Genomic DNA, 13135 nt, shown 5'->3' with positions numbered 1-13135 from the left:
TAAATACGTAGCAACCCAGGATCCAGAGTTATGATTTGATCTAATTTGTATTATTTATATTAAACATTTCTTATACTTGGTCAGTTTGAAAACTGATCTTTTTCAAAATTATTCCTAGAAGGAGAAAATTCCAAAGTTAATCCCTACATCTGGATTATACAATTGAATCCTTTAATTTGTGGCCATTCTCAGTGGCATTTTGTGGGATATTTCTGCTGGTGATCCATTTTGGAAAGTATCTTGATGCCAGTTTTATTATTCTTTTGTTTTGAAATAGTCTCAGAGGAGTTTGAGACCAAAGAAGCTGTTTCTGTAAAAGAGGACATTGAAGAAAGACGGTAATTATTAAAACAACTGTGGAGATTTGGCTTTGTAATGATAGCTAATGATAGCATTCACTTCCATTCCTAATTTTTCACCTTTTTTATAATATGTCCAGCTATGTAGAGTCCAAAGATGTAATAATGGCAGAAATTGCTGCAGCAGAAGAAGTACCTGGAGAAGCTGCAGCTCCATTCTTTATAATGAAACCTGTTGTACAGAGGTTAATTGAAGGTGGAAGTATCATTTTTGAGTGCCAGGTTGGGGGCAACCCAAAGCCGCATGTTTACTGGAAGAAAGCTGGGCTTCCTGTCACTACAGGCTACAGGTACAATAAGCATTTTATAGTGAAATGCAATGTCTACATGGTGTGCATAAAACAAATGAATTACTGTATAATGCTGCCCCAATGGTATAATACCTAATTTTTTGCTTTCAAGGAGATTGGACTTGAAACCGGAAGATAAACTTTTTTCTCAGATTGCATAATGATGTAACTTTAATGTCTCTGGCCCAAAGTGCACTGACTATATTATTTCCAAGAGAAAAATTACGTATTTGCATGTCACATCACAATAGATGGTGTTTGGAACAATAGTCTACATTGGAGGGGTCTTCCCTCTTAAAGAAATTCTTTTTGGAGGTAATGTGTGAACAGGAATTGATCTTGTGAAGCATTTCAGCTATGCTGTTGAGACCGAGACATCTGACTGACTAAACAAGAACGTCAAACAGAATCTCTGCCTCATGTGAAGGGCAAAACTTTGGCAAGTCTGGCTGAATCATTCAGAGGCAATATCTTCCTATCATTTCTGCCCCATTGTTCTGTCTCTTGAAGGAGGAGCTTCCTCTTGAGGCCACATTAAGGCCTGCATTGCTTCAAACTCTTGAAGCATTTGGTTCTTATTAGGGTTGATAGATTTGAAATTTTTGACTTCATAATTCTTCATTCTTAGAGGGCTTATTTGTTTGTTGTTTTTTTCTAAAGATACAAAATCATTCATAAAAAAGAAACTGGGGAATGCAGACTTGAAATTTCTATGACTTTTGCCGATGATGCTGGAGAATATACTATTGTTGCTCGTAACAAACATGGGGAAGTTTCTGCATCAGCTTTCTTATTAGAAGAAGGTAAGTAAGAACCGGTGAAAATGGATTTTAAAGAATCATGAGGGAAAATTGATTTGGTAAACACTGCCCTTATTGAAAAGTTGACATTATGAAATTCTGTTTTACCAAATGGAGTAATTTAGGAGAAAAGAACAATAGATATCCTAAATATGGTTCAAGAATAATAAATAGAACCACTGTCATTAGACTGGTGGCTATATAAAACATTTAAGCAAACAAACAATAGATTTTATAAACTATTGTGGAATGTGCAAAGCCATAGTCTGTACAGCCAGAGACATCCACAGTTAGCCACAAGGATGCCAATGATAAAAATGTGAACTGGAAGATCACCATGCATTTACATACTTACATGGCTACCAAAGTACTTGCTTATAATTAAAGGTGTCATCTGAATACTTCTGGCCAAAATTAACCATAGAAAGGCAAGGCTGTCTTTTCTGTGCAGCTGAAAGTAATATCTGCATTTTGTTTGGATAACATATCTAACTATATACAAACCAGGTTGTGGGGAGGTCAATAGCTATTCTGTTCACAGGAAGGAGCCAGTGAGTATGTTCATGCTAGTTTAGACTTGCCACTTATCTTACTAGGCGAATGCAGCTAATGAAGGATAGGATTTGCGTAGCCAAAAAAAGAGAGAGTTAGATTTAATCTTTGATGTTGATCATATTTAATGACTACTTATCTTTTTAGTAAAAGAGCACAGCACTATCATACTTGGTCAATTATTATTTCCAACATGCACTTCCAGAAGCTAGCTACAAGCCAAGAGATTAATAGTTCATACATAAGTCTCCATCAATTGCTTGGAACCAGTGATTTAAAATATTCATTAAAATCTCTAATTACTACTTGGCTATAAAAGGAGGGTAGAATTAATCTCTCCAACTTGTAGACACATAAGTATTTTGTTTATCAATGGGTGTTTACAAATAGAAAGTGTTCTGTTTAAAATATAGTGCTGTGACTTGTAAACTGGGACTATTGCTTATATCAATGGTTAAGGAATAACACAAATGTTCTTGCTAGAGTTATTTTAAATTATATTTTAACTACTTTTTATTTTTTTTCTTTAGCTGATTATGAGGTCTACCTAAAATCTCAAGAAGAAACAATGTATCAAACTGAAGTAACTGCCTATGTTCAAGAACCCAAAGTAGCTGTAGTTGCCCCACCCACTTTATATGCTGACTATGAAAAAGAATATGAAAAAGAACAAGCTCTGATTAGGAAGAAAATGGCAAAAGATACTGTATTAATCAGGACATTTGCAGAGGAACAAGTAAGTGTGTCACAGGTTTACATGGGTTCGTAGGTTTTGATTCATGACATAATATAAACCTTGTGATATTATCACAGCAAACCAAGTTTTAATTGCAGTTTCTGATGCACCATTACTGTATTATGGCAACATTTATTTATTGATAAAGAAGCCAAATTTATTTTTTCTATATTCCCCCTTCCCTCTATCGTGGCTTGAAGCTTGATAGGCATTTTAATTTTACTCATTTCCTACAGCTTATGTATGCAACCTACAGAGTTCTGCAAATGTTTCTATATCTATGTCTAATTCCCTTCCTATTTTCTACTAATTAATAGTAATAATCATACTTGTTGGCATTTTCTCTCAAACTAGCCTTGGCACTCTCTCTCCCTCCCCCTCTCCCTCTCTCTCTCCCTCCCCTCTCTCCCTCCCTCCCTTCCTCACTCTCTCTCTCTTACACACACAGACACACAGAGAGACATTCTTATCAGTTAGAACAATTAATCAGTGGAACAACCTGCCTCCAGAAGTCATAGATGCTCTGGAGGTTTTTAAGAAGAGATTGGACAATCATTTGTCTGGAATGGTATAGGGCTTCCTATCTGAGCAGAGGGGTTGGACTAGAAGACCTCCAAGGCCCCTTCCATCTCTGTTATTCTGTTCTTTCTATCTCATCTTCATCTTCATTCACCCACAGAGGCCATCTTCGCTATGTAATTTTCCCCCAAGATGGACCCTATTTTTCTTCAGTGCTGTTCTCCATATCACATTCTAATTAATTTCAGATTTTTTTAGCCCTATCATCTCAGGAAACAATCAAGCTTTTATAACTAGCATTATCTAAATCAGTGGTTTTCAACCTTTCTAATGCCGTGACCCCATAATACAGTTCCCCATGTTGTCATGACCCCCAACCACTTATACATCACCATGTGCCAGGGGCGTGGCCAAAGAAAAGGAGAAAAAAATGGCAGACAGCCTTGTTTGGCGACCCCCGTGAAATGGTCATTCGACCCCAAATGGGGTCCCAACCCACAGGTTGAGAACCATTGATCTAAATACATTTTGCTTTGCCAGTCTTTACATGTCCTCCTTCTCTCCCCCTCCCATATCTTTCTATTTTAAGTCTCCACTTGTCTCCTCCTACATGTCATTTTAGCAGTAGCTCCCTCTTCCTATGAGAAGGCTATTTTTGGGGTGGGGGGGGAAATATTATCTGTCCTACAGCCAGGGTCTGATGTCAGCTATCAAGAACAATATTAATAATTTATCAACATGACAGGATGCTAGACAACCATGTATGTCACAAAGTATTTTTTTTTCTTTTCAAAATTAGGCATGACCGTGCACTTTTACTTTCCTCTTTTTTTTCTTCAAAAGTTTTTTCTTAATATTGGAATAAACCCATCTTTTTTTTTTTACAGGAGTTCCATATTTCTTCCTTTGAAGAAAGACTTATGAAAGAAATTGAGTACCGTATTATTAAGATTACACTTGAAGAACTTCTTGAAGAAGATGGAGAAGAGATGGTAGTTGACATTCCTGAATCTGAAACCATTGAAGCAGGATTTGATTTAAGACTAAAAAATTACAGAATCCTTGAAGGAAGTGGCGTGACCTTCCATTGCAAGATGAGTGGCTATCCTTTGCCTAAGGTATGAATGCATTTGTCTTTCAGAAGAGCAAGCAATAGGTTATTTGTACTCTTCCTAGCCTCACCTTCTTATTGTAATTGCATTAAAGGATGGTAGTAGCCTCTTTTGCATCTTGTTGATTTCGATATTGGTTAAAAATGACACATTACATTTACTACAAGCACTTCAAACAAATGAATCCAAGCAGCTTAAAGCTATATATCTGAAATCTGTCTCCAAACTCGTTATTTTGATTACTGTTTATAATAGCGAAATGAACGATTCTCAGATTTGGAGCAGTTGGAACTTCTGCTTTAATATTCAGAGATCCAGAGAGTTTACTTTGTGTATGATTATTTTTATATAATGCAAATAAGCATAGAAAAATGCATATTAGCAAAGCAGTCACAGCAAATAACAATTTGCAATTTATGGAACTGGAGGTCCTTCTCCCAAAAATTTTTTTTAACCCTAACCTTGAACCCTTACCTAACCCTTCTCCAAATTCTCACCTCTCATATGGTTTTGTACCTTCTTCAACGCAGATTGCATGGTACAAGGATGGCAAGCGTATCAGGCATGGAGACCATTGCCACATGGAGGTCATGCCAGATGGCAGAGCCAGTCTACGCTTTCCTGTTGTCTTGCCTGAAGATGAAGGCATTTATACGGCCTTTGCCAGCAACGTCAAAGGAAATGCCATTTGCTCAGCCAAATTATACGTTGAGCCTGTTGGACCTACTGGGTCTCCAGGTTATATCCCATCGCCTGAAATGATGAGAAGATATCGGTAAGAATAAGGGACAGTCTTGTCTTAGTTATGATTTGACTACAGGTAGTCCTCGATTTACGACCCAGTTGAGCCCCAAATTTATGTTGTTAAGTGAGACATTCATTAAGTGAGTTTTGCCCCATTTTGTGACCTTTCTTACCACAGTTGTTAGGTGAATCCGTGCAGTGATAAGTTAGTAACCTGGTTGTTAAGTGAATCTGGCTTCCCCATTGATTTTGCTTGCCAGAAGGTCGCAAAAGGGAATCACATGATGTTGGGACACAGCAGCAGTCATAAACGTGAACCAGCTGCCAAGCATCTGAAGTTTGATCATATGGTCATGGGGATGCTGCAAAGGTCGTAACTGTGTAAACAGTCAGAAGTCACTATTTTCAGTGGCATTGTAACTTTGAACAGTCGCTAAATGAACTGTTGTAAGTTGAGGATTACCTTTATTTGGGGCAGACAATACATTTTTAGATTATAGCCTGAGACAACTGCTTGCAGTTGCACAGAGACAGCGTGTGAATGAGTACGAAATTTATTTTTCTGTGAATCAGTTTTGAATGTTTGGATGGAAGAAACGTTTCGTTGCTGAAATGTTGTAGAGCCGTAGTTGTTTTGTTTCATAATCATGGAAACAGTGTCTTTATTTTTGTTCATTTTTGAAAATAAGTAGGGATTGAACAAACCAGATATCTATAGGGAGGGAGGACCATAAATGTATGTCACTAGTAAGAAGACCTTCACTCTGACTGTATCCATGCAGGCCTCCTTCCTGCAAGTCATTGTTTTTTTCCCCTCCCAAGTACTTGTTTTATTTTATTATGAGGTGGAAATGTTTTATTGGAAATTACAGATGTTAACTGAATGGGGTGAAATTTATATGTACCATAAACTGAATTTTTGCTGATCAAAAATTCCTGATTTGCAATATATTGAGGAAGGAATTCATCCAAGCATAACAACCAACATATCCTCCTTCAAAATGGCTGTGTTCATAGTCTCATAAAGTTTTGCACAAAAATATGCAATTCCTGAAATTGCATTTCAATATTTTCTTTTCTTTTATATTACATTTGAGATATTCTCTTGTGTGGTACAGGATGGTTCTAGAAGCATGATAATAAGGGCCTCTAACCAAAGCCATCCTAAATCCTTTTCATATCCTTCAGTATTTCCCTTCTCTGTATGTATTTTTCCTTGAGTAGCCATTCACTTAATCCCGCCTACATATAATATCTATTCCCTAATCTTTGTTTATTTAGACAAGTGAATGGCACTTATTTAGATAAAAAGAGAAAAAAAGGCAAAGGTTAGCACAATTTTTTTTGCATGATTCAAGGCATTTGCAGAGATATTGATAGCTATGTTTTAATTATATCAATATCATATGCTGCATAGGGACTCCTTACTGGATACATAAATATTTACTGAGTGGTAAAAAGCCCTAACCTCACAGCATTAGACTTTGTGTACCATATTTAGAATAATAGAACCTACTCTAGTGAATAATCAGACATTACCTTTTATAACACCTTGGTAAGACCACACTTAGAATACTGCATCCAGTTTTGGTCGCCACGATGTAAAAAAGATGTTGAGACTCTAGAACAGTGGTTCTCAACCTGTGGGTCGGGACCCCATTTGGGATCGAACGATCTATTGGCTTTTGAAAGCCAATAGAATAGACTCTCTTGAATAGAGTCTAATTCTATTGGCTTTCAAAAGCCAATAGGAATTGTCCAGGCTGTCTCTGCCCTGCTGAGCCCGCCAAAAGGCCCATTCTGCAAACGGTGCTGCACCAGTTGAGTAGTCCTCGACTTACGACCGGTTGAGTAGTCCTCGACTTACGACCGGTTGAGTAGTCCTCGACTTACGACCGGTTGAGTAGTCCTTGACTTACGACCGGTTGAGTAGTCCTCGACTTACAACCGGTTGGGGGTCGCAGCATTAAAAAGGTTGAGAACCACTGCTCTAGAAAGAGTGCAGAGAAGAGCAACAAAGATGATTAGGGGACTGGAGGCTAAAACATATAAAGAACAGTTGCTGGAATTGGTTATGTCTAGTTTAATGAAAAGAAGAACTAGGGGTGACATGATAGTAGTGTTCCAATATCTCAGGGGTTGTCATAAAGAATAGAGAGTCAAACTATTCTCCAAAGCACCTGAAGGCAGGACAAGAAGCAATGGATGGAAACTAATCAAGGAGAGAAGCAATCTAGAACTAAGGAGAAATTTCCTGACAGTTAGAACAATTAATCAGTGGAACAACCTGCCTCCAGAAGTTGTGAGTGTTCCAGTACTGGAGGTTTTTAAGAAGAGACTGGACAGCCATTTGTCTGAAATGGTTATAGGGTTTCCTGCCTGAGCATGGGGTTGGACTAGAACACCTCCAAGGTCCCTTCCAACTCTGTTATTCTGTTATGACCTGATACAGGTAACTGTACATGTTAACATATTACCTTTTCAGATCTCTTTCTCCTCGATCCCCAAGCCGTTCTCCTGCGCGTAGTTCACCTTCACGCTCTCCTGCACGCAGGCTGGATGAGACAGATGAAGGACAGCTGGAAAGATTGTACAAGCCAGTATTTGTGCTGAAGCCAACTTCATTTAAATGTGCAGAGGGACAGACAGCAAGATTTGACCTCAAAGTTGTGGGTCGACCAATGCCAGAGACATACTGGTTTCACAACGGTATGAAAGCTTTCTACTTATCATGTCATCTTCTGTAAAACTCAAGATTCACTTAAAGGAAGTTAATGCTCAGTCTGAAACAATACCTGTATTTGTATCCACAGGTCAGCAAGTTCTTAATGATTATACCCACAAAATTGTGATTAAGGAAGATGGCACACAGTCCATGATTATTGTTCCAGCAATGCCTTCTGATTCAGGGGAATGGGTTGTAATTGCTCAAAACAGAGCAGGAAAAGCATCCATTTCAATGACCTTGACAGTGGAAGGTATTTTGTCTATTAACTTAGGGGATGGGTAGATGTTTCTGGTTATAATTTTGTACCTGACTGTATTCCTCTGACAACTTGGTGTATTTTTTTTTGCTTTTTTTTGTCTATCATAGCTAAGGAACATTTGATAAGACCGCTGTTCATAGAAAAACTGAAGAATACTAGTGTCAAGGAAGGAGATAAACTGGAAATGAATGTGAAAGCCCAGGGAAACCCTAATCCTGACATTGTGTGGCTAAAGAACAGTGACATCATTGTACCTCATAAATATCCCAATATAAAGTAAGCCTTATAAATAGAATGAATAGAAGTGTTCCACTTGTAATGCAGTCAAAGCTGTGTGCTCACATCATGCATACTCCCAACCATTGCAGAAAATTAGCAGTGAGAAAATTAAAGGGTGCTCAGAATATTTTTCAAGAAGACTAAAGTAATAATATCCTATATCTCCTTCTGGCTAAGTGATTTATTCAGAATTCGGTGATATTTTGAACAGCTTTCTCAACTTGATATAATCTAATTATGCTGTGTCTACAGCTCTTTTTATCAACCCAGCAAGCATAAAGGTAGTCCTCGGCTTACGGCCATTCATTCAGAAACCATTCAAGGTTACAATGGCATTGAATGAATAGTGGTTATCACCAGTTTTTGGAGTTTTGGAATCCCAGAAGCCCCGTTGCATGGCAACCTGATGACATTTATGATTAGTTGCTACATGCCCCATGGCTGCCATTTGCAATCTTCCATGCCAGCTTCTCCAGAAAGTCAAAGGAGAAGCTGTCAAGGAACATCATAAATCACTGGGATAAGTCTCTTCCACATTCACACTCTTCCTAACCACTATTCGTGCTTCACAGGCCAGTTGTGCACTACCTGACCCATATGGCACCTATGCATATCCCTGCACACCTTCCCCAACCTGTACAGTGCCTCTCATGCACCCTCGCATACCCTGCTTTATGACTGCATCACTTAGTGACAGAAATACTGGTCCCAGTTGCAGTTTTAAGTTGAGGACTACCTACATTGTTCTAAATTCTGTACTCCCCAAATGCTTGAAGACAGAAGGGTGCTATATGTCCCATTCATGAACATCATTCATAAACAATTCAATTGGTTGAAAAGTTCTGTTAAAATCATGTACTTACTCTCCCTGTTCTGATTTTCAGAATTGAGGGAACAAAAGGCGAAGCTGCCTTGAAGATTGAGTCCACTGTCAGACATGATGCTGCATGGTATACTGCTACTGCCATTAATAAAGCCGGACGTGACACTACACGATGTAAAGTGAATGTGGAAGTTGAGTTTGCTGAGCCCGGACCAGAAAGAAGGCTAATCATCCCCAGAGGGACATACAGAGCGAAAGAAATTGCAGCACCAGAATTAGAACCTCTCCATTTGCGATATGGTCAAGAACAATGGGAGGAAGGAGACCTTTACGATAAAGAAAAACAACAGAAGCCATTTTTCAAGAAAAAGCTCACTTCCTTAAGGCTCAAACGCTTCGGGCCAGCCCATTTTGACTGTAGACTCACACCTATTGGTGATCCAACCATGAGAGTAGAGTGGCTACATGATGGCAAGCCTTTGGAGGCAGCCAACAGACTTCGGATGATTAATGAATTTGGATATTGCAGTCTTGACTATGATGTTTCCTATCCTAGAGACAGTGGTGTGATTACTTGCAGAGCTACGAATAAATACGGCACAGACCATACGTCAGCAACTCTCATCGTTAAAGACGAGAAAAGCCTGGTTGAAGAATCTCAGCTGCCAGAAGGCAGGAAGGGACTTCAGCGCATTGAAGAGTTAGAAAGAATGGCACATGAAGGGGCCATTACTGGCATTGTAGAAGATCAAAAAGTGAAACAAAAGCCAGAAATAGTTTTGTTTCCTGAACCTGCAAGAGTCCTTGAAGGTGAAATTGCACGATTCCGCTGTAGGGTGACTGGTTACCCACAACCCAAAGTCAATTGGTACCTCAACGGACAACTTGTTCGTAAAAGTAAAAGATTCAGACTTCGCTATGATGGAATCTACTACCTGGACATTGTTGACTGCAAAACATACGATACAGGTGAAGTGAAAATATCTGCAGAAAACCCTGAAGGTTCAGTTGAACATTCAGTGAAGATTGAAATCCAACAGAGGGAAGATTTTAGATCAGTACTTCGTCGAGCACCTGAGTCTAGGCATGAAGCTCCAACAACAGAGCCTGGCAAACTTTTGTTTGAAGTCCAAAAGATTGACAAACCAGTTGAGGCAACTACCAAAGACGTGGTGAAACTCAAAAAGGCAGAAAAGGTCAGCCATGAGAAAATATCTGAAGAATCTGAAGAACTCCGCAGTAAATTCAAGCGTAGAACTGAGGAGGGCTACTATGAGGCTATCACTGCTGTGGAGCTTAAGTCTCGTAAGAAGGATGAATCATACGAAGAGTTGCTTAAGAAGACAAAAGAAGAACTTCTTCATTGGACCAAGGAGTTAACAGAAGAAGAAAAGAAAGCCCTAGAAGCTGAGGGCAAAATCACTATTCCAACCATCAAGCCAGAGAAAGTTCAACTTAGTCCAAGCATGGAGGCTCCCAAGATATTTGAGCGCATACAAAGCCAGACGATTAGTGAAGGAAGGGATGCCCAGTTCCGTGTTCGAGTGGTAGGCAAACCAGATCCAGAATGCCAGTGGTTCAAAAATGGTGTGCAGATTGAAAGGTCAGATCGCATCTATTGGTACTGGCCAGAAGATAACGTTTGTGAGTTGGTCATCAGAGATGTAACAGCAGAAGATTCTGCCAGCATAATGGTGAAAGCTGTGAACGTAGCTGGTGAAACCTCCAGTCATGCTTTCTTATTAGTACAAGGTAAGGTATACACCTCTGTTTCTGTTTCATGTCATTATGCTCAAACTTTCCACCCTCTTCAATATCTTTCTGTTGTTTTGGCAGCCAAACAGCATATAACATTCATCCAGGAGTTACAAGATGTCACTGCTAAGGAGAAAGATTCAATGGCAACCTTTGAATGTGAAACGTCTGAGCCCTTTGTTAAAGTGCAATGGTACAAGGATGGGATGGAGATATGTTCTGGAGACAAATACCGAACACATTCTGATAGGAAGGGTCATTTCCTTTCTATACTAATGATCGACAAGTTTGATGAAGACGACTACAGCTGTGCCCTTGTAGAAGATGAATCTGTAAAAACAACAGCTAAACTAATTGTAGAAGGTGAGGAGAGAAACTGTTTTAACGTATACTTTTTCTCAATATCTCTTTGTATAGAAATGAAACATCAGCTGTGCTGTTCAATGGGAGCTTTTCTATGTATCATTCTGAGCTTCTCTGAATAGCCAGTCATTGTTGAACATAATACAGGTAGTCCTTGACTATAATGAAGCCTGCCCATTATGTTTGATGTCATGAAAGTTGTAAAATAGTTCAATCACATGACCCAATTTTATGACCTTTTTTGAGGCAATTGTTAAACAAACAAATGAATGCGGCGATAATTTAAATGAAAACCATAGTCTTTAAGTTAACCTATTGTTCTCTGAGCTTGCTTGTTTTCTTGCAGATGTTTCATTACCCAAACTAGGTTACATCATCAGTGATGTTACCTAGTTGGGTAATGAAACATCTGCAAGAAAACAAGCAAACTAAGAGAGTACCAAGGACCCGCTCATGTCAACCCTGAGTTACAAATATTCTCCTTTATTAGAACCTATTGTTCACTAAAGAGTGTTTTTTGCTGAAAATAACTTCTGATTTTGGGTAAAACTGTTAAAAAACATGGTCACATGACCACAGGATTCTGCAAACAGCCACTAATGCAGATGTATTGCAGAGGTCCTGAAGTAGAGTCATATGACCACGGGGTGTAGCCCACCTGGCAGAATTTCTGAACCAGTTCATAACTCCCTTTTCCCAGGTAAGCCTCAACTTCAAACAGTCACTAAGTGAACAGTCGTAACTCAACTCACTAAGTGACCAGTTGTAACTTCCTGTAATATGATGATGATGCAATGATTATTGTGTGATGGAATCGGTTTGTCTTCTATTGTTGTTGTTAGTCATCCGGATTCAGGATGGCTTACAATGCAATTTACAAAAAGCATCCACAATTAAAAATAAATAAATCACACTCCCAATAACATCTTAATAAAACACAACTTAATAAAAAGTAAACAAAAAACAAAAAACCAAACAGGCCATCTCTGAAGGTCCAGTCTAGCTTCTAGCAGAAGGCTGTTTCACATCACTGAATCCATGATAAAAAAGGCAATGCTTTGGCATCATTCCCCCTCACATCATGGAATTGGGTCCCTTGCAGCTTCTACTGGCAGGTTCTCCTTGGATAAATCACCTCTGGCTATAGCAGTCAGTGCTGCAGATACAATAGTTCCAGCCTTGAAAGTTTTGCAGAGGCCCTTGAAATCTAGATATTTAACAAAGTAATCAGATGCACATTTTGAAATTGTGCATAAGACCCAGGACCATAGTTTTAAAAAAGTACACCATATGACTGTGTCCTCACTAAAAAAAGTTTATACTTTTGCATGTATCCTGAATGGTGATAAATGGGATGTTCAAACAAGTTTTCTTTGGTTCCTTTTACAACATGCTAAATATGAGTAACAAATGATGTATTTTTTTATGTGATGGAAAACATGAAAATACCAGGATGGTTTTTAATAAGGGAAGCTTTTACTCACCTCAGTGTAACCACTGTTGAGAAAATCGTAATGTATAAAGATATTTTGAACACTGAAGGGAAAACAAAATGGAAACAAGGGCTGGGGAAACGGGGTATTAGTCTAATAAGGGGACTGTAATTGCAAATAAAATTGAGTTATGAATTGGATAGAAAAGATATAATTTAGAAGCAATGTTAGTAGATACAATATTAGAAAAATATGATGAAGAAGGAATATATATTTAATGTGGTATGTAAGTTATATGTATTAATAGTAGAAAGAATTGTATTTGTTTAGTGTTTGAAAAGTGAAGAAACATCACTTGAAGAAGAGAGGATTAAGAAAATGCC

The 13135-nt window shown here is 38.5% G+C and overlaps 1 protein-coding gene across 6 annotated transcripts in view; it reads left to right on the top strand.

Moving 5' to 3' along the window:
- Window positions 1-11456, top strand: part of LOC120301660 (titin-like) — a 35252-nt gene extending 23796 nt beyond the window's left edge. For all 6 annotated transcript variants that reach the window (XM_039329181.1, XM_039329180.1, XM_039329177.1 and 3 more), the window contains 11 exons: window positions 278-338; window positions 440-649; window positions 1310-1452; window positions 2532-2737; window positions 4144-4374; window positions 4899-5143; window positions 7598-7821; window positions 7926-8090; window positions 8207-8375; window positions 9263-10953; window positions 11038-11456. In XM_039329181.1, coding sequence (XP_039185115.1) covers window positions 278-338; window positions 440-649; window positions 1310-1452; window positions 2532-2737; window positions 4144-4374; window positions 4899-5143; window positions 7598-7821; window positions 7926-8090; window positions 8207-8375; window positions 9263-10953; window positions 11038-11441 — 3749 coding nt within the window. In that variant the 3' untranslated portion in view covers window positions 11442-11456. The remainder of the gene's footprint in view (window positions 1-277; window positions 339-439; window positions 650-1309; window positions 1453-2531; window positions 2738-4143; window positions 4375-4898; window positions 5144-7597; window positions 7822-7925; window positions 8091-8206; window positions 8376-9262; window positions 10954-11037) is intronic.
- Window positions 11457-13135: the final 1679 nt, after the last annotated feature.

Source organism: Crotalus tigris, unplaced genomic scaffold (assembly GCF_016545835.1).
Source record: "Crotalus tigris isolate CLP2741 ecotype Arizona unplaced genomic scaffold, ASM1654583v1 scf7180000024389.207434, whole genome shotgun sequence".
NCBI lineage: Eukaryota > Metazoa > Chordata > Lepidosauria > Squamata > Viperidae > Crotalus > Crotalus tigris.
The sequence above is the reverse complement of the archived record's forward strand: the minus strand, read 5'-3'. Positions and strand labels throughout refer to the sequence as shown.